This window comes from Osmerus mordax, chromosome 20, assembly GCF_038355195.1.
Source record: "Osmerus mordax isolate fOsmMor3 chromosome 20, fOsmMor3.pri, whole genome shotgun sequence".
In the NCBI taxonomy this organism is placed as follows: domain Eukaryota; kingdom Metazoa; phylum Chordata; class Actinopteri; order Osmeriformes; family Osmeridae; genus Osmerus; species Osmerus mordax.
The window spans coordinates 10,023,202-10,045,018 of NC_090069.1; the positions used below are offsets into that span (position 1 = coordinate 10,023,202).

Consider the following 21,817-nt stretch of genomic DNA (forward strand, 5'->3'; position numbering starts at 1 on the left):
GAATGAGGAAACTGTTTCCTCTACTAAAAAATACAATGCGTGTCAAGTGAAAAAAGGATCCGAAGTTAACGAATCGTTCGTTTCCTCTAGCTACCAGTAGGCCTACAGAGCCTATGCAGGTCACGTGAAAAATTATCCAAAGACTCGTAGAAAGACCGAGTCGGGAAATGAACGAATCGTTTGTTTCCTCTAGCTACCACTACAGAGCCTATGCAGGTCACGTGAAAAATTATCCAAAGACTCGTAGAAAGACCGAGTTGGGAAATGAACGAATCGTTCCCTCTAGAGTTTCCTCTAGCTACCACTACAGAGCCTATGCAGGTCATGTGAAAAATGATAAAAAGACTCGTACCCGAAAACCGAGTCGGGAAATGAACGAATAATTTCTGTTTACTTGGACGAGCCTATGCAACCGTCCCGATGCGCGGCCACGAGAAAATGAACGAATCACTCTTTGAGAGGACTCGTTACTCCCGAGTCCTTGTAAGAATTCGTTCAAAATTAAAGAATCGTTCACCAACGACACATCACTAATTGGATCTGCTCCACGATTCTAACAACCAATTTAAACGGCGCGAATACAGCAAGCACTTCTGTTTGGCTCGGTCAAGCAGTGACAAACAGGACAGCTTTTAGTAACAGTAACACTACTACTGGCTAAAGTAGGCTACCTCGCGAACTCTGGCTGCTTCTTCGAATGCAGGCTTGTGCAGCAATACATCTCGTAAGGCTCCTATTATTGTTGACTGCTAGTAGACTGAGAAGGCGTGCACATTGCATTTGTCCTTGCACGATATGTCCAACCCTTCACCCCGCAATCGATCAGATGCCTGTCCAACAGGTCAGTGAACGGAGAAAACCTGAACGTGATTCACGTCAGTACATTTACATTACATTTAGTCATTTAGCAGACGCTCTTATCCAGAGCGACTTACAGTAAGTACAGGGACATTCCCCTGAGGCAAGTAGGGTAAAGTGCCTTGCCCAAGGACACAACATCATTTTGCACGGCTGGGATTCGAACTGGCAACCATCTTATTGGTAGCCTGATTCCCTAAGCGCTCAGCCATCTGACCCCAGTACCTGCAAATGTTGCTCCTCAGATATGCCAGATATGCCGCGAGTGCTCGTGGTCGGCTCCTGGACGCGAGCCCCCTTTTTGGACAGCACAACAGCAGCACGGGAAAAGGAGCCGCCCTTCGCCGGAGCCTTCCCCAGGGAGCATGCAGGGGAGTGGATGGAACGGCTTTGCCGCACTCGAGGAACAAACAGCTCCTCGTGGCCAAACCCCACGTTGTACTACGGACAGTCCTTAATGTTGGCCGAACAAGGCCAAACGTGAACTGCGCCAGACGTTGCTGCGGCACCCCGAGTTTTCACCGACCCCATTGGTGCAGGGCTTCTCAGATGGAGAATCATCAGGAAGCAGCTCGAAACCTTCGTTCAGATCCCCAAAACACGCACACGCCGTCCGGGACAGAAGAGACGGACAGGGAAACGCGAACGACAGACAGGCCAACACTAGGGATGGCCGGATCGATCCTAAAGTATCGATATTTACGATACTGGCATTGTATCAAAAGGATCGATTCTCAATTTGAAATATCGATCCTACCTGGGATTTGTTTTAAACAAGTGATTTTAGAATATTTTTTATAATAGTTGTAGGCCGTATAGTATAGAAATGTACTTAACCCTTGTGCTGCCTTCGGGTCACATGACCCAAAGGTTCATAACGAACCATCGTTGTATTTACCCAATTTTAGCCAATACAAAAACAAATTAAAATAATTTTATTTTAACCTTTGCAATTTGGGGGGTCTGAGACAGCCCAACGGTTAAAACAAAATGCTTCACTCTGTTTTTGTATGCGGTGAAGTTGTCGCAATACGACGGTGGGTCACAATGACTGATGGGTCAGAATGACCCGAAGATAACACAAGGGTTAAATAAGAAAGTCAATGGGAAAAAATTTTTCTTCCGCTGTGTCTGTGCTTATCATGAGTTCATCAGCGGCAGCGCGCCACGCTCTCTCACTCTCACTCAGTGAAAGCACACTCAGCGGAGAATCGAATGCATTGCTGCGGTCATGACTGAAAGAAAAAGAAGCATAATCTGGAGTTATTTAACTCCAGTTAACAACGATGAAGCTTTATGTGACATTTGTCAAACAACAATAAACCACAAACATGACAAGCATCTAAAAGTTAAACACCTTAAAGAGCACAACGAAGTACAGCTGACCGCAAAGGAGGCAACACAGACACGTAATGCCTATTGCGGTTTATTTAATATTAATAACAATGGCTTTCAGAATGCATTATAAAATTACTCAAATAAAAATATTTCATAGAAGTATCGGTATCGGTATTGATATCGATGATACTGGTCTTGAAAGTACTTGGTATCGGATCGAAAAGAAAATGATTGGTATCGCTAGCCAACACAACACAGAGAACGAGAAGCGACCAGCAATGGCAGCATCGCAGAACACAAAGGTAATCGAGGACGCGTGTGCATGCATGTGTGCGACTTTATAGCGCCGCCTATCAAGCTAAGCCTATGGGCTGAGAACACGGCAATGGGTGATATGGCGCGCGCTGCCCGAGTGCCATGCCTGGACTTGCTTCGCTCATTTAATCTTTGAGTATTGACTGATCGGGAATATAACATTAAAGGGAAAACAAGATGACATGAGTAGCAGGTTCCTTACTGGAGTTGATAGGGGCAGACTGGACAATGCGCATGATGGTGTCTCTTATGGCAGGGGTGAGACCAGCTCTGTTCACGTCTAGAGGGAGGTCTGCCCTGAAGGCCTGCAGCAGATGGGACTCCACCACAGCAGAGGGCAGGCTGCGAGCGTCACACACATATTTCTGAACACACACATACACATCATGTACACACATTAAGCTCAGTTTTATTCACAAACTGCAAGTAATTGTTATTAAAATGTGCCTACAGATATCAAATGCGTCTGTCACATACTTTCTAAAAGAGACGAAGAAAGAACTAAAGTTGCTAATCTGCCGACAAAACGAAGGAGATGGGCAATGTACTGAAACTAAACTAAGAGAAACAGGAGTATTACATTTACATTACATTTAGCAGACGCTCTTATCCAGAGCGACTTACATTAAGTACAGGGACATTCCCCCCCCCCGAGGCAAGTAGGGTGAAGTGCCTTGCCCAAGTACACAACATAATTTGCACTGCCGGTAATCGAAACGGCAACCTCCTGAGTAATAGCCCGATTCCCTAATCGCTCAGCCATCTGACTCCCGTATCCCGACTCCCGAGTATCAGTGAAAGGGGGTTTATGGATATCTCAGTACGCCGAAATAGGAATAATTGCCACATTGACCATGCTCTGGCCCTGCTCCTGGAACAGTCTGTAGGTGATGTTGACACTGTCTGGTAGAGGGGAGGGATGGGGCCTTGACAGCAGCGATGAGCTTTCTTCTCTGTGTACAGTAGATGGACAGTTCACCTAGACAAGATAAGAGGACGACTTCCATCAAATTAAACATTTCTCACTTTAAATTTGTGTGCTGGTCTGTTCTGAAAGGACGACGACGGTATAAGACATGTAATAGAACAAGGAGGGTGGAAAACCACAGGGAAATACCTTGTATACCAAAGCTTATCTCTACTGTTGTGAAAAAATCCTTATTGGACCTGGGATGAGAAACGTACTTGTATCTCATTTAGATTTAGCATTAACAAAGTCAACTTTTATAACTGTGAATAATCCATATGTCTCGGGTTACAGATTTACTTTTGTGGACTCTCCTTTTCACCTTAAGTTGGTGTTCCGCACATAAACTTGCTATGGTTTTGAGGAGAGGCGCCAACATGCTTGACTTGGCTTCAGACACTCCATCAACCAGCTTCAGATCGGACACCGTGCATGGTCTACAAAAAAGCCAGAGGGAAATCAGGTCTGACCTTCTGCATAGAATTATTGCAAGAATTTGTATCTTTTTTTGCCTGATATTGCTCTGTTTTGCCAACAAATGGCAGAAGAAGAGAAATCTCTCCTTGTAAATGTTCAAAAGTTTCCCCGCCAAGTGTTTTGCAAGAAATAATAAAGTTTCCAATCATTCGACTTCTACTAGGACCAGTCTTTGTACACATGCTTTGTCTGTAAATTACTGTACCTTTAGAAATGGTTCTCAACATGACTACACCATGGATTTAAATGGCATACCTAATCTTTGCCATGTCGAGGAGAATCTTGTTGGTGGCTAGTATGGCTGGTGGAATGTCTTTCTCGCTGGCCAGTTTTTGTCGCTCGGCAACCAGTTTGGCGTACAACTCTGCCTGTGCAGAGACAAAGAACAGGGCATCCACATATAAGTTATGATCCGTTCACAATAGTCCATTGGGTCAAACATTGACAGTACATTGATCCTAGATTGAGTGATGAGGCTCAGGACTGAGGAGCTTACATTTCTTTATTCTATATATCTTAATATTGTCTGTGTCTATTTGTCTCCGATAAAGTGTGCAATTAGATACACAATTGCATGGAGCCGGGGGGGGATTATGACAATGTTTTCACAGGAAGAAGACTGGTTGTCTATACCTGTAGTTGTAGCTCTCTAGGATAAACTGGGTCTGGCAGAGGTTTGGGCACCTGTGACTGGAACCTGGAGCGGACAAGATACATGCATTTCACATGAAAACAAATCCACATTGATCACCTAAATGTTGATTATTTCATGGGTTTCAGACAACACTGAATTGGTTAGTTTTTTGTCTTTGGGGTGTCATGCTGTTTGAAAAAAAACCGTGCCATACCTGCCAGGTGAACTGTTGTACTTTTCGTAAACTTTGCTGCCAATGTTTCGTGAGTGGGAGGCAGTCAAATGATTCTGGAATTTTTTTTTTTTTGAAATGTGCAGAATTAGACCAATTGTGCTGGACACCACCTTTGTAAAGGTCCCAAAGCAACCATCCTGATTGACTGGGTTTGCATTCTAAGTATCTTGTTCTTTGAGACATAATACATGTTACTTTTGTTGGTTGTGGATAAAGGTGTGTATTTGCTTGTGTATACGGCATGGATATTTCTGATAGTGAGTACATCTTCTTCTAGAAAAGCCATTTTCTCTCACCTGAGCCACAGTTGAAGACTGTCTGCCAGCTGGAGTATTTGAGGTAGGAGCAAGGCTGGGCTTACGTCTGAAACCACGTGAAAAAAAAACACTTCCATGACATAAAGTGTCTACCTGGTCTCCTCTGCCTCACCCCAATTGCCATCAAATCCAAAACCAAGTCTTGAATAACTGCCCTTTATGCTATCTTAAAACTGTAATTCATTGAGATTAAAGGTACAGCATGTCCAATGACAGTGCTTAATGAAAATCTTAAAGGTCCCATGACATGCTGTTTTTGGATGCTTTTATATAGGCCTTAGTGGTCCCCTAATTAATAGTTTTCAGTCACGTGACCTGGAGGGCAGAAAGCTGCTGGCATAGCAGCTCACAACGTTGAGACGCAGCAAAAGCCGTCAAATTTACCTTCCCACGTTTTTTTGGATCACCTCTTAGCTAAAGAGAAGGCAAGATATGGACACAAACTTCAAGTGTTGGGCACTTGCGATCCATATACAGCACCCGCTGCCATATTTCTGCCCCTGAAAATCGCATGGTTTTTATATATGTGATGACTATGTGATATCATTACTGTAAACGAGCTAACCCCTCTCTCTCTTAAACAACTGCTAACTATTCAAACGGAAAGTCAACTTTTCCTTTAATCTTTACATATTACGACCTTAATTCCCAAAAAGTTGGGATGCTGTGAAAAACGTAAATAAAAACGAAGGATCAAATGAGTATGAAAAACCAATCAGTCTTAACACAAGCCTCACACATTGGCCCCTATCTTGCACCCAGCGCAATTGACTTTGTCAACGACGCAAGTATCAGTCGGTAAATTAGGGAATGACTTTGCGCTCCCGGGGGCGGTTCAGCGAAAAAAGGAGGCGTGTTCCGGCGCAAACGTTCCCTGGTGGTATTTTGCAGTTTCAGAAAAACAATTCCGCTACTGACCAGGAAAAAAGTAGTCTAAAGTCAATGGCGCGTTATTCAGATTCTAGTTTAAGGGCGCAAGCTTGGTCCAAGCGCACTGCTGGCGAGGCCAGGGTCTTCTTTCTGCAAAGCTACGTTACATTGTTTTGATTTATGGCGTGTTACATTTCTTCAATGATTATAAAAAGATTTTCATGAGAAATATCTATGTATGTGAACATGACTTGTAACAATTGTGGCAATTTACTCCCAAGCCTGTTTAACCGAAGCTAATTTGGGTGGGTTTTTCTCCCATCTCCATCAGAATCAGAATTCGGTTTATTCGCCATGTAGCCTATGTTACACAAACACAGAATTTACTGTGGCAGGAAGGTGCAAACAATAAACATATACAGGTCTTAAATTAAGTAAAAAAGTACAATAGCTAAACTAATTCTAAGAACTAAACAATTAAAAAAATAAAATATATATAAAAATAAGAATAAGAATTTGAATGAGCAGCATGAGTGGGATATTTAGTGCAATGAGAAAACTACTCTGCCTTTCCCATACAATGTCACTTCTCTATCTGTTACGGCCCTGATTAGAACGTTGGTCTCCTCGGCTGTGAACCACTCCTGGCGTGCGCCTGGCAAATCCGCCGTTATAATAGCAATCCGCCATGGAACAAGCGCTGCTCTTAAAGGAAATGTGAGATGACGCTCTAATTGGTTTATTGCACGTTATTCCCAAACCACACCCATTAGTAATGTAGCTACTTCGGACCAACCCATTTTAGATTTGCGCCAGGCGCAAAGTCATTTATCCCGCCGGCAAAATAGCAACCCAGCCGGAGTCCTGCCCACAAAGTTACTTGCGCTTTGCGTTTTGATACTTGCATTTCAGATCGTTAAAATAGGGCCCATTGTCTTTGTTTTAGTTGTGTCTAACACAACAACCCAACTATTTAGTCAACTAGCTAACTTTAACTAATTACGACCACTGCAGTTAGTCGCCTCGATACACGAACTATGTCAAACCGATTACGTAAAGATATAAGATGTTTTATGGCAAAAAATACCATAATTAATATATCTTTATATTCTTGTGTTTAACTTTACTTGAGCTTGATGTAGTGTTATCTGCAAATACGTGTATATTTGGACGGCTGGCATTGTTTGCCCTCCCCGGAGACAGAGGTAACATTAGGTTTACGATCCAAGATGGCGCCGATGATGGCTGCCTCGGTTGCTAGGTGCGCTCTATTTTGTCTTGTTTTGTCTGTTAATTCAGTGTTCTGCCAAGATCCGTCTGTCAAAATTCTGAAGTTTGCGGATGACACCACCCTCATTGGGCTCATCTCTGACGGGGATGAGTCTGACTATAGGTGGGAAGCTGACAACCTGGTGACCTGGTGTAGCCAGAACAACTTGGAGCTCAATGCTCTTAAGACAGTGGAGATGGTTGTGGACTTCAGGAAGAATACAGCCCCACTCACCCCCATCACCCTGTGCGACTCCCCAGTCAACACTGTGGAGTCCTTCCGCTTCCTGGGCACCATCCTCTCCCAGGACCTCAAGTGGGAACTGAACATTAGCTCCCTCACCAAAAAAGCACAACAGAGGATATACTTCCTACGGCAGCTGAAGATATTCAACCTGCCAAAGACAATGATGGTGCACTTCTACACAGCCATCATTGAGTCTATCCTCACCTCTTCCATCACCGTCTGGTACGCTGCTGCCACTGCCAACGACAAGAGCAGACTGCAGCATATCATCCGCACTGCTGAGAAGGTGATCGGCTGCAATCTGCCTACCCTCGAGGACCTGCCCACCTGAGGCGTGCGAGGAAGATTGTGGCCGACCCCTCCCACCCTGGTCACTCCCTGTTCCAGCTACTCCCCTCTGGCAGAAGGCTGCGGTCCATCAGGAACAAAACCTCACGCCATAAGAACAGTTTCTTTCCATCTGCTACTGGCCTCTTCAACAAGGCCAAGGACTCCCATTGACATTCATTCACTTATTTAACTATTATAAGTCCATCTAATGGCAATTCAGTATGCATAAGCCACTTTATCTCAGTATCCGATTGCACTATGTTGACCATTCACGCTGCTCATTATTCTTATTTTTATATATATTTTATTTTATATTTAAATTGTTGTATTCTTAGATTGTTTAGTTCTTAGAAATAGTTAAACTTTTGTACTTTTACTTAATTTAAGATCTGTATATGTTTATTGTTTTGCACCTCCCTGCCACAGTAAATTCCGTGTTTGTATAACATACATGGCGAATAAACCGAATTCTGATTCTGAGGTTTAATGGCCCAAATCCACAATCTCCTCCTCTCTGGGTTTTCTTTATTGGACGAAATTCTAAAGAAACACAGCCCAGGCTTGTTTCCTCTTCGATTACTGCATCCGATAGAACAACATCTATCCGGCATTTTGGCAACACAAAAGCAACAGACTCAAAGCAAATGTATGACTTTATAATGGGTGGCGGGCAGCAGAAAGTCTTTTTGCCCTCCAAGGGGGCGTGCCCCTTGGAACGTGACGTCACGTGAAAACTATGAATACTGTATCTGAAGTCTCTTTCCCGAAATTCAGCCTTGGTGCTAGTGATGGGAAGTTCGGATCATGTTACTGATTCGGTTCCGTGAATCTCGTTCAATAAAAGGAACAAATCTTTTTTCGAGTCATTCGTTCATTTTGGCATATAGTTTTTGTCTATCAGAAAATAGTTGGTTGGAATGTTCAGAATCACACGTGTGACGGTACTCTGTGGGGCCCGCTTTCGAACGATCACATGTGTGACGCTACTCCTTAATGGGTTAATTATCACGGCAAACAATTACACTGCACTAAACTGTAAGTGTAAATGTAAAGTGAAAATAACAAAACTAGTCAGTATGATGACTTGGGCGAATATCATTCACGTCTTACTAAAACAGCAGCCACGCGAAAGGGAATGAGGAAACTGTTTCCTCTACTAAAAAATACAATGCGGGTCACGTGAAAAATGATCCACAGACTCGTAGAAAGACCGAGTCGGGAAATGAACGAATCGTTTGTTTCCTCTAGCTACCAGTACAGAGCCTATGCAGGTCACGTGAAAAATGATCCAAAGACTCGTACCCGAAGACCGAGTCGGGAAATTAATGAATCATTTCTGTTTACTTGGACGAGCCTATGCAACAGTCCCGATGCGCGGCCACGAGAAAATGAATAAATCACTCTTTGAGAGGACTCGTTACTCCCGAGTCCTTGTAAGGATTCGTTTAAAATGAACGAATCGTTCACGAACGACACATCACTACTTGGTGCAGAATTACAGCCACTACGAGCAGTCCCACAATGAGCTTTCCTCAGGATGTGCCGTTTCTGTGTTTGTTGCTTTAAATGCTAATGAGGAGGAGAGAGGCAGCACCATGCGCTAATGTTTACAGTCGATGTATCGCAATGGCTTGTAGCCCCATTGCTGTAAGATGCCTCGAATTTGCCCATTCTCATCTGATCACCCTGGTTTGCAGAGGTGCACACTCAGTCATTTCAATGAGGGGAAAGGCGGACATCGTGCGCCATAATACCAACAGCAGAACGGTTATCCAAATAACAAAGAAGTGTACAACACTCGCGTTACAGTGTGTATATTCACACACATACTTGATGCTTTCTACCTTTACATTAGCAACAGTAACTGAGCTGTTAGCTGCAGAGCTAATGTTACAGCCACATTCTAAGGGTAGCAAGCTAGGTATCCATATACCGTAAAGCAACAAAATGATATAGCGTTAGTGTAGGTTTGTAGCTGGACCAAGGAGAGTTGTGGTACTGATCCAGAATTTAATTTCAGACGGTCAGCAAGGCCAACTTTGTATTGGCCCAAGTTGAGGAAACAGTCGTGGCTGAAATGTTTGGCGCAAACATACAAAACTTTGGGAAGTTGTGTCGGCACATTTCCAGAGAAAATAAAATTATGACACTGGTTCTTCAGAGGCTAGGATGAAGGAACCAAAAAAATACTTTTGTTTTCATTTGTACATCCAAACACTGAGCAACTGTTATGCTTCATTCGTTTGCAAACCATGATGTCTCTTGAGGAAAAAACGATATCGCACTCGCACGGTCGTAGCTCAGTTTCTCATGGTCGGGCCAGATTCTCTGGGCAGGCAAAGCAGAGAAAGGGGAGGTAACCTTCCTCCTTATGATGACATAAGGAGAGGATTTTCAAAACCGAGCCTTTGAGCTTTAATTTTCTCAAAGGCAGAGAAGAATACCAAGGGCTTGGTTTACACCTATCAACATTTCTAGTCACTGGGGGACCAAAGGCAGGCAAGGGGAACTCATATTAATGTTAAATAACTTCCTAAAGTTAAATGTTCATGTCATGGGACCTTTAAAAACGACTTTGTTTCCTGTGCATGGTATTTATTTTTAACATTACCTTCCATTACCTTTTCAAAGCATTGAAACAGCTGTTAACAGTTATCAAATCCTAGAATTTTCCTGTGTACTAGCATATAGCAATGCCTTGTGCAGTAGTTGCCAACAAAGTGATCCCTTCTACAGTGAAAGAAACAGACTGAAAGCATATTTCACATCTGGACAGTCTACCTTTGGACAGACCAGGTACTGAGCTCCCTGTTAGGCTGTAGCAGTAGGCTTCTCTTTGTCTCATCCTGGGCTTGGTTGAGCCACATCTTACCCTAAGCATAAAAAACACAATGCAGACAGTTATCGTAAAGAGCTTATGCAAATGAATGCTTCCTTATTGTATAGGTTTTGTGTACATAGTGCCAAATTCCAAGCATTAATTAATCTTGCACTTCTTGAACTTCCCTGTTCTGAAGCAAAAAATGTCATCTAAGAAATCAAAAATGATTATCCGATAACCACAGTTTTTCTTAGTACATACAAAAGCAAAGTACATCACCATCATTCTTACAAGTTAGTAGTACTCTACCTTAAGGGTTATTCGACAAAGGGTGCAGAACTTGTTACTGCCAGTGTACTCTTGCAGGAGGTCCTCTATGAGCAGCTCCTTGACCAAGGCCTTCCAGCAGGGCTCTGGTATGCCCTTTCCCCCTCCGAACAGAGGGTGGCGCCGGTAGTTTTCAGGAACCCTTTGAGAGTTCTGAGAGGAAAAGTAATTTAGTTAATGTGTGCTGACATGTTGGCTTTATAATGGTCACCCGGTATGTGTATCTGTATTTAAAATGAGTGTGTGTTGTGTGTAGGCGTCAAGGTATGAAAAAGCTCAAGTAAAGCTACCCTTTCATGAGCCAGGATATTTTCTTATGCTTCCACTGGGCTAAAGAGATGTATCCTACATATTCCTGTTAGAGAAGCTTAGAAAAGTTTGGCTGCTCCCGTCTATCCTACGAGTGGGGTCAGTGAAGGTCAGACTGGATGTGAGGTGATACTAACCGAGCCACGCAGGAAGAGGATGGTGGTGGTGGTGCCATACCTCTCCCCCATAGCAGCCACTGCACTTAGCAGCTGGAACCCCAGGGGGCCAAAGTCCTGATGCCTGCTTCCTCCTCCAATGCCGCCATCACAAACACTGTCGTCTATGATGTTCACCAACCTGGACACACAAAGGAAAGAAATATGGGACTGCTTCCATACTTTTGAGGGGAAAATAACTGAAAAACTCAATGAGCTTGAACAAAAATAGGGGAAAGTTCATACTGATTAGGACAATGGGATGGTTATCAAACTTTTGTCCACATCAACAGCAACACCTGTGTGTGATGCCATTTTAGGTTCTACAGCAATCGTAAGACTAGATGTTTGATAAAACACGTTACTAGAAAGAATTGCAAATGATGTACATAACACTGATAAAAGTTCTGGAGAAAGCACACCCAGATTTGCAGTTGTCACAACACTGGTAAGTTTCCTTGATGCCAGAAGTGACTTTTCTCAGCTGCTTGTCTTCAAAATGAGAGAGGATCAATCTTAAAAGGAATACATTACAATTAGATTACCATTAGTATTGATTCACAGAAAATCCCCATTGACATTTTCCTTTTTGAAGAATCAATAAAGATAGGAAACATACTTTCTTCTGCATTTGTATGATTTGAGATACTGCTCCATCTTGACCATCATTTTCAACTTGTAGGGACGAAATGTGTTAGTCCCCTGGTTGAGGAAAAACCTACAACAATGTTTTGGAATTTAATTTACTTTTTGACTCTACGACAAATTCAAACAAACGAGTCATGACTGTCACTAAGTATAACGACCTCCTTACCCCTACCGCCAATCCTGTAACAAAACAAAACAGAGGGAGGCAGGCAGAGGAGGACGCTGTAACACCTGAGATAAAGCTATTTCCATACAAAAACGGTTTATATTTGTTATTGCATCATTATCAAGATCAAGCAAGACCTTAGTTCAGTAGGGCTGTCCCCGACTAAGATTTTCCTTGGTCGACCAAGACTCGACTAAAACGCCTGAAAATCGACTAATCGAAATTTGAAACGCTTACAAAAAAAAAAACTTACAAAATTTTCCCTATCTGACTCAATGGCTGCTGGACATTGCAGATTCAGCCGCTAATAGCCTACTAATAATACGACTCGTATCACCAGTCCTGTTGTAACCGAATGCCGATGGTATTTAGTATCTCTTAAAATGTACTACAAATTAAAAATATTGTTCGTTTAACATGCAAATCATCAGAGCGCGCTTATCACTGCCTGAACTTGCAGCATGCGAACTTACGTAGAAGCTGAGTGGGGAACGGTGCAACAGAGAAATATTTTGTTGTCTTGGCCGGAGAGCTTCTTAACGAATCTGGGAAATCCGGCCAATGTCATTCGATTTGGATGTGATTCTTATAATAGGCATATTCATTTTTTTTTTGCGGTAGCATGAGCGAAGTATGGCTAGGCCAACTTACGTTTTTCAGGTGGTAGGCTACATCATATTCGACGTCGAACTATGAAAAAGAAACCGTTGTTGGCAGAGTTTGCATTCAACGTTTTCCGAGTCACCCGGTACTTTGTAAATGTACTTTAATGAAATGCTGCCATACCACAGATTTCTTTGCCATTTTGACTAATAACACCAACAAAGTAGGCTATGGCAGAGTTTGTAGTTCGGCAGCCAATTGTGCTCGTGCCTTTTGCAAAATACCAAACCAAAACAAAGCGCAGATTAACGAAAGGGAAAACAGTAACACCTTTTCTTTTAAATTATAGTTGCTTTATTTGTCTTAAATAATATAATCTACAATTTCTGTAGAACATTTCGTTAATTCAGCAATGATGACACGAGCGGGAATCAGATCTCACACTGCCATACGGCAGCTCGACTAAAAAAATCTTAGTCGACCAAGAGCATATCGACCAGAAAATCGACTAGTCGACTGAGTGGGGACAGCCCTATAGTTCAGTTTAAAGAATGTGTACTTGTAGACAGGGCTGTCACCAATCCTGTCATATCCGATCAGTGAAGAGGGAAAGGACACATTTTTAGAGCATGCTACCTTCGTACACACACACAGTTACCTATTGATGGTCATGTCTCCAGGTGTCCAGAGGACGTGGCAGGCACTGGGCAGCCCATCTCTCCCTGCCCTGCCGATCTCCTGGTAGTATGACTCCATCTCCTTTGGGGCCCCATAGTGGATAACCTTCCTAATGTCCAGCTTGTTGATACCCATTCCAAATGCCACAGTGGCCACAACGCACTGAAATCAGCATGTTATTGTATTCTATTGTTATGAGTATTATACAATCTCAAAATGTTTCAAGTCATCATTGCTCCTCTTTAGAGCCAAACAGTCAGCAAATGGCCTACCTGAATTTCATCTCTCATGAAGCTGTGTTGTGACTCTCTCCTCTGTTTGATGCCCAGCCCAGCATGGTACAGTCCACCGGTAATGCCCAGCTTGTACAGTACAATACTCACCTGCTCTGCCTCCTTCCTGGAGGGGCAGTACACTATAGAGGGCCCCTCAAACTCATAATCCCCCCTGACAGAGGAAGCAGTAACAAGGGAAAAACACATTAATATTCTTTCTTTCCTATCTGCCCGTCTATCCATTCATCGATCGATATGGTAAAAAGATCTATATCGAGAGTAGATTTTGGTTTGACTGTTGTGAAAATCAAACTAATGCTTTTGGGGAGATTTGTCAGGAGGGAAAGGTCCCTCCCTCATCTTTCAACTCACTCTCAGGATTCAGTTTATAAGATGGATCTGATTGGTAAAGGGTGTAAGGTCCCTCCATTTTTTACATTAACAATGTTTCATGTATGTTTCCATGTTCATAGTTTCAAAACGTTCACAGCATGACAACACTGCATGTAAAATATGTTCACCTGTCAAGTTACAAGCTTGTAAATCCTCTTTCCACATTATGGATTTCCAAATCGTGTCTTTCAAGCTTTCTGAATTCTGTCTCTATTCTCACCTCACCTCGTCTGTCTATCTGTGTCTCTGTGTGTGTGTATGTCTGCCTGCCTGTCACAGTTCAAGCTGTCCTGAGAGTCTGACTCTACATGGACCCACCCAGGCTTCTTCCTTAGGAAGCGCTTCATGTCTTCCACCATGTTTCCAGACTTGCGGCCGACCTCCAAGAAGAGGTTGGGCCTGTCAAAGGAGGTGCAGGTTATGACAGGATCCACCAGGTTTAGGCTCCTCACAATGTCCATCCTGATGGAGGGGCTGGCTGTGGCTGTTAACGCAATGATAGGGACCTGATGGGACAACATCATCTAAAGATTTTAGCGGTTCTCTGTTGGAATCTTTTCTTTTGTGAAACATATGAGACTATTATTCAGGTGAGTCAGGTGGCTGAGCGGTTAGGGAATCGGGCTAGTAATCAGAAGGTTGGTGGTTCGATTTCTGGCTGAGCCAAATGACGTTGTGTCATTGGGCAAGGCACTTCACCCTACGTGCCTCGGGGGCATGTCCCTGTACTTTCTGTAAGTTGCTCTGGATAAGAGCGTCTGCCAAATGAGTAAATGTAAATGTAATGTATTATAAAGAATAGTGTATTGTTCTTAAAGTAAAGTAAAATAAGCTAACCGTTACAGTGTTTATTGTCAAGTTAACTTAATTTATTTCCTTTTTTTATTTAAAGAATACCAAAAAATTGTATTCATGCCTAGCAATATGTCTGTAAATTATGTAAGTCCTTAAATTGGAGGTGTGTACAAATCAAATTATTCAAATGTTTGACTTGCTTTGAACTGAAAATATAAAAAAGTAGTAAGTGTAATGAAAGGTGGCCAGACATTTTTAATGGTGAGACAAAACTAAACTCACATTGGGCATACATCTCTTCAGTTTGCCAAGGTTTCTATAGGCTCCTCTGAAGTCATGGCCCCACTCTGAGATACAATGAGCCTCGTCCACCGCTATCAGAGAGATTCCTGCAGCACATATGCATTAAATGGAAATAATTCACAGTGATTTTATCCCCCCAAATTGTATAATTGTGCTTTGTTGTTGACAAAACTGTGATCTCTGCTTACGTTATTTATAGGTAAAGGTGTTCTTTACAAAGACTGGTAAAATAGTAGGTAGAAACTTTTTTATGAACTCACCAATAGTTGTGTTGAGCTGCTCCAGTAAAGAAACACTCCCAGAGCAGTATTCTGGGGTTATGAACACAACTTTGTATTTCCCCCTTAAAAATAGAAATGTAGTTTTCTGTTTCACATTAAGATGTTCAAAATATTAGAAAACAAGTCATGCTATATGACTGAAATGAGAGTTTCTATTGTGGGGTGTTTTCTTAAGAAAAGACTAACTGTTTCACGTCCAACAAGACATTTTTGGTCTGAGCTGAACCAAGGAAACAGGCTGGAATATTGGACATTCTGGAATTAGAACAACAAATACAATTATTTTTGTGAATAGAAACATTTGTTTGCAGTTTAATGTGTATCATGTTGTTAATGCATATCTGTGGTGTTAACATACTGCAGTTGCAGCACCTGGTCCTCCATGAGGGCAATGAGGGGAGAGATGACGACGCTCAGACCTCCACAGTACACTGGGGGGAACTGGAAACACAAGCTCTTCCCATAGCCTACACAAGAAAATCCCTCACTGAAAAACTCCATTGAAACATTGTTGCAACACCTATGACATGTACTGCAGCCATGAATATGATTATATTACAGCCCTTGTACTGTTAAGGTATTCAGAAGGGTACAGTGGACCACTGACAAAAGAAAAACCACAACATTGTCATAGGAAACCCCTAAGAAAATATAGCTGCAAGCAGCAATGAGGAGGCCAGGCAGGTTAAATGACAAATCACAAAGCAATTTTGGTGTGAATCCATCAAAGATTTGCTGAGATACGACCCAAACTCCTGTTTGGTGGCACTGTTGCCAATTTTGATCGGAAAAGCGGTTTTGAAAATCTAAAAACATTTACATTTACATTTATTCATTTAGCAGACGCTTTTATCCAAAGCGACTTCCAAGAGAGAGCTTTACAAAGTGCATAGGTCACTGATCATAACAACAAGATAGCCAAAAAACATCGCGAGTAGCCAAAACATGAAGCACACATTGTGAACAACCAAAGTAAGTGCCAAAGGGAAGAACCATAAGAGCATGTAGTTAAACAAGTTACAATTAAACAACATGAACCGCTATAAGTGCAAGTGTACCTGTGGAAAAAAGCAAGCAACAGTAATAAAAACAATATATCACAGCGAGAACAAAAATTTAAATCAGTTACCACTAACCACAAGAGCAACAAGTCTCTAAGCAAGAGTCATTGTGATCCTTGAGGAAACTAACATTGGGTCAAGCGAACCATTCCTAAGTACCGTTGTACTCCCGGAACAAGTGCGTCTTGAGCCTTTTCTTGAAGGTGGGGAGACAGTCAGTATCTCTGATGGAGGTGGGGAGTTGATTCCACCACTGGGGGGCCAGACAGGAGAAGAGCTTGTGTTGGGACCGGGCGGTCTCGAGTGGTGGGACCACCAGGCGGTTGTTTGAGGAAGACCGTAGGTGACGGGTGGGGGTGTAAGGCTGCAGGAGAGACTTGATGTAGACGGGTGCAGTCCCGTTCACTGCTCGGAAGGTCAATACCAGGGTCTTGAATCTGATACGGGCCATGATAGGTAGCCAGTGGAGAGAGATGAGGAGCGGGGTAACATGGGAGCGTCTGGGTAGATTGTAGACCAGGCGGGCCGCTGCGTTCTGAATCCTCTGAAGATGGCGGGTTGCACATGCTGGGAGACCAGCGAGCAGCGAGTTGCAATAGTCCAACTTGGAGAGGACAAGTGCTTGGACTAGCAGCTGGGTGGAGTGCTCAGACAGGTATCTCCTGATCTTCCGGATGTTGTAGAGGGTGAATCTACACGACCGGGAGACCGCAGCAATGTGGGTCGTGAGGGAGAGCTCGTCGTCCATGGTAACCCCAAGGTTCCTGGCAGAGGATGAAGGGGTCACCGTCGCAGATCCCAGGGTGATTGAGAGATCGTGGGAGATGGAGGGTTTAGCCGGGATGATGAGAAGTTCTGTTTTGGCGAGGTTCAGCTGGAGGTGGTGCTCGGTCATCCAGGCGGAGATGTCTGTGAGGCAGGCCTCAATCCTAGCTGAGATCCCCGGATCGGTCGGGGGGAACGACAGGTACAGCTGCGTGTCGTCAGCGTAGCAGTGGTAGGATAAGCCATGGGAGGTGATGATTGGTCCAAGTGAGGTGGTGTACAGAGAGAAGAGGAGGGGTCCAAGGACGGAGCCCTGTGGGACACCAGTGGAGAGCTGGCGAGGTCCTGACAGTTTGCCTCCCCAGGAAACCTGGTAGGATCTTCCCGACAGGTAGGATGAGATCCACTGGAGTGCAGTGCCAGTGATGCCCATCTCAGAAAGTCTGGCGAGCAGGATCTGGTGGTTAACCGTATCAAACGCTGCAGAAAGGTCCAGCAGAATGATGACGGATGACCTGGAAGCCGCTCTGGCAGAAAAACCGTGTGATAACATTTGTGACGGTTGGTCGGAAGATGACCTGTGCCAAATCTTTGCTTAATGCAGCGACCCATAGGCGTCAAATTGAACAAACTTTTTTGGACGTCTTTAGAACGGGGTCCCGATTCCATATACCAAGTATGGTGTCAATGCAGCAAAGATCTGCTGAGAAATAACCTTGCTTCAATACCGACTTTGATTGGCTGTACCATAAAAACGGGTTAGAAAATCTAAAAACCATGTGATAACTTTTGTGAGGCTTGGTCTGAAAATAATCTGTGCCAAATATGTTGAAGATTGGTCAAACTTTGTCAGACAAGTAGCGAAAAAACATTTTATTCATGAATTAAAAAAGGGGGCTGCATCAATTCAGCTGGTATCGCAAGTTAACACGCGTCACACATGGGATCTCTCAAGATATCGCCAGACAAAGGAATCACTTAATTAAGGCAAACAAATCAACAGTTATTGGCTGAAACAGATTTTTGCTTATTGCAGCGCCCCCTAAAGTTTAAATGACATGACCTTTTGTGGACCTCTTTAGTTCAAGTTCAAGGCTTTTATTGTCAGATGTACAGAACAACACAGGGTCAGCCTGGGCACTGAAATTATTAGGACAGGACAATGCAAAGCAACCTGGCATAACATAACATATAAGTACACAGAACATAGATTACATCTATGATAAGCAAAATGTAGTAAACCTCCTAATATACAATAATATACAATATTCAATACAGTATACTAAACCTCTAAATACACATACTACACATAATAACCTATAATAACCTTATAAACCTACACTAACCTAAGACAAGTGAAGTACAATAGTGCAATATTGCTGATAGTGCAACCAGTAGCTGAAAGTGACAGTGTGTAAAGTGACTAGTGAGAAGTGTATCAGTGTCTATATCAATGTTACTTTTACATTATTCATTTAGCAGACGCTTTTATCCAAAGCGACTTCCAAGAGAGAGCTTTACAAAAGTGCATTGGTTACTGATCATAACAACGAGATAGCCCCAAAACATTGCCGGTAGCCAAAACATGAAGCATACATTGTGAAAAGCAAATAAGTGCCAATGGGAAGAACCATAAGAGCATGTAGTTAAACAAGTTACAAATTAAACAACATGACCCTCAAAGAGTGTACCTGTAGAAAAAGCAAGCAATAATAATAAAATTCACAGCGAGTACAAGAAGTTAAATCAGTTACAACTAACCAACAAGAGCAACAAGTCCCTCAATAAGAGTCATTGTGTTCCTGGAGGAAACTAACATCAGGTCCAGCAAATCATTCCTAAGTACCGTTGTACTCCCGGAACAAGTGCGTCTTAAGCCTTTTTTTGAAGGTGGAGAGACAGTCAGTCTCTCTGATGGAGGTGGGGAGGTGATTCCACCATTGGGGGGCCAGACAGGAGAAGAGCTTGGGTTGGGAGCGCGCAATGTTTATTCAGAAGCCTGATGGCCCTTGGAAAGAAACTGTTGTCCAGTCTGCGTGTGTGAGACCGAATGCTTCGGTATCGCCTGCCAGAAGGCAACAGGGTAAAAATACTGAATGATGGGTGGTAACAGTCTCTTAGAATCCTGCAAGCTTTCTTGAGGCATCGTGTGTGGTAGGTGTCCTTTAGGGCTGTGAGCTTCCTGCCCATGATGAACTCAGCAGACCGGACCACACTACGTAGGGCCTTGTGATGCAACCAGTCAGTATGCTCTCTATAGTGCATCTGTAAGAGTTACTGAGGATGACTGAGTCCATGCCAAACTTCTTCAGTCTCCTCAAGAAGAAGAGGCGTTTCCGGGCCGCTTTGACCACCTTGTCCCTGTTAGCAGACCAGGTGAGATCATTGCTTATGTTCACCCTGAGGAATCTGAAGCAGCTGACCTTCTCCACTTCGGATCCGTTGATGTATAGGGGTGCATGCTCCTCCTCCTGCGGCCTCCTATAGTCCACAATCATCTCCTTAGTCTTGCTGACGTTAAGAGAGAGGTTATTGTCCTTACACCATGATGTCAGGGTATAAACCTCCTCTCTGTAGGCTGACTCGTCGCTGTCAGAGATGAGGCCCACGATGGTTGTGTCGTCAGCAAACTTAACAAGGAGGTTGGAGCTGTGCGTTGCCCCACAGTCGTGAGTGAACAATGAGAACAGGAGAGGGCTGAGCACACAGCCCTGGGGGGTGCCTGTGTTGGGGATCAGTGTGGATGAGGTGCGGTCACCGATTCTCACCACCTGTGGCCTCCCCGTCAGGAAGTGGAAGATCCACTTGCATAGGGAGGTGCTTAGTCCCAGGTCCACAAGTTTGGAGACCAGTTTGGAGGGGATTATGGTGTTGAATGCTGAGCTCAATGAACGGCATCCCCACATACGTATGCTCAGTGCTATCGGGCAATAATCATTCATGCAGGTGACCTTGGTGTTCTTGGGTACAGGGTCGATGGTGGTCCTCTTGAAGCAGGTGGGGAGTACAGGCAGGCTGAGGGAGAGGTTGAAGATGTCACTGAAGACCCCTGCTAGCTGGTCAGCCCAGCCCCTGAGGGCCCTACCTGATATGTCGTCTGGGCCAGGTTCCTTGCGAGGGTTGATCTTTTTGAAGCAATGCCTCACCTCAGCTATAACACAGTTCCGAATCCCTATACCAACTTTGGTGTCAATGCAGCAAAGATGTGCTGAGATATGACCCCACTTCCTTTTTGGCGGCTTAGTTGTCAAATGTGATAGGCTGTACCAGACAAATCATTTTGAAAATCCATATGATAACTTTTGTGAGGCTCAGTCTGGAGATCATGTCTGGCAATTTTGAAGAAGATTTTACAAAAATTGTAGTAGCAAAAAAAAATGTTTTCATTAAACTTCAAAATGGCAGAAAATCTATAAAACTGTGTATGAAGTCATGCGTTGAACTCATCTTGATCCAGGGAATCCAACGATACCTCGATTTTAAAATGTCCAGGGCCCTATCTTGCACCCAGGAAAAAATTACTTTGTACACCGACGCATGTATCATTCCTATTTTGCACTCAACGCACAGCGGACTTTTCCCTCCACAGACGCACGTCGGTAAATTAGGTAATGAACTTGCACTATGTTGCAGTTTCAGAAATCAATTCCGCCACAGACCAGGGAAAAGCGTAGTCTAAAGTCAGTGACGTGTTATTCAGATCCTATTTTAAGGGCGCATGCTTGGCCCGTGTGCACTGCTGGCGAGGCAAGGGTCTTCTTCCTGCGAAGCTGCGTTACATTGTTTTGATTTATTGTATGGCTGTGTTACATTTCTTTCATGTCAATGATTAAAACTATTTTCATGAGAAATCTCTATGTATGTGAACTTGATTTGTAACAATTGTGGCAATTACCTACCACGCCTGTTAAACCGAAGCTAATTTGGGTCGGTTTCTTCTCCCCTCCCCATGCAATGTCACTTCTCTATCTTTTACGGCCTGACGAGAACGTCGGAGTCCTTGGCTGTGAACCGCTCCTGGCGTGCATCTGGCAAATCCGCCATTATAATAGCAATCCGCTGTGGAACAAGCGCGCCTGCTCTTCAAGGGAATGTGAGATGATGCTCTGATTGGTTTATTGCACGTTACACCCAAACCACAATGAGTAAATATAGCTACTTCAGACCAACCCATTTTAGATTTGCGACGGGCGCAAGAGTCATTTATCCCGCCTGTGAAATTGCAACAGCGCCGGAGTCCCGCCCACAAAGTTACTTGCGTTACGCTTTTGATACTTGCGTTTCAGATCGTTAAAATAGGGCCCCAAAAGTCACATGTGTAAACACATCTTCAACTTTGACCCGTTGGTGGCGCTAGACTGCTCCAACGGGAGACATGAA

General features: G+C 43.6%; 1 protein-coding gene across 8 annotated transcripts in view; it reads right to left on the reverse strand.

Moving 5' to 3' along the window:
* The window catches only part of wrn (WRN RecQ like helicase), a 94,404-nt gene that overhangs the window by 16,908 nt on the left and 55,679 nt on the right, over positions 1-21,817 (reverse strand). For 5 of the 8 annotated variants that reach the window (XM_067258024.1, XM_067258022.1, XM_067258023.1 and 2 more), the window contains 19 exons: positions 15,970-16,078; positions 15,798-15,866; positions 15,591-15,673; positions 15,310-15,416; positions 14,551-14,738; positions 13,837-14,011; positions 13,545-13,726; positions 12,089-12,187; positions 11,892-11,984; positions 11,452-11,611; positions 10,988-11,158; positions 10,639-10,730; positions 5,121-5,187; positions 4,804-4,877; positions 4,589-4,652; positions 4,211-4,323; positions 3,801-3,915; positions 3,365-3,490; positions 2,714-2,876 (listed from right to left, as the gene is read on the reverse strand). In XM_067258024.1, the coding sequence (XP_067114125.1) occupies positions 2,714-2,876; positions 3,365-3,490; positions 3,801-3,915; positions 4,211-4,323; positions 4,589-4,652; positions 4,804-4,877; positions 5,121-5,187; positions 10,639-10,730; positions 10,988-11,158; positions 11,452-11,611; positions 11,892-11,984; positions 12,089-12,187; positions 13,545-13,726; positions 13,837-14,011; positions 14,551-14,738; positions 15,310-15,416; positions 15,591-15,673; positions 15,798-15,866; positions 15,970-16,078 (2,250 nt within the window). Of the gene's footprint in view, positions 1-2,713; positions 2,877-3,364; positions 3,491-3,800; positions 3,916-4,210; positions 4,324-4,588; positions 4,653-4,803; positions 4,878-5,120; positions 5,188-10,638; positions 10,731-10,987; positions 11,159-11,451; positions 11,612-11,891; positions 11,985-12,088; positions 12,188-13,544; positions 13,727-13,836; positions 14,012-14,550; positions 14,739-15,309; positions 15,417-15,590; positions 15,674-15,797; positions 15,867-15,969; positions 16,079-21,817 lie in introns of those variants that run through there. The other 3 variants (XM_067258026.1, XM_067258025.1, XM_067258028.1) reach the window with 3 other exon arrangements.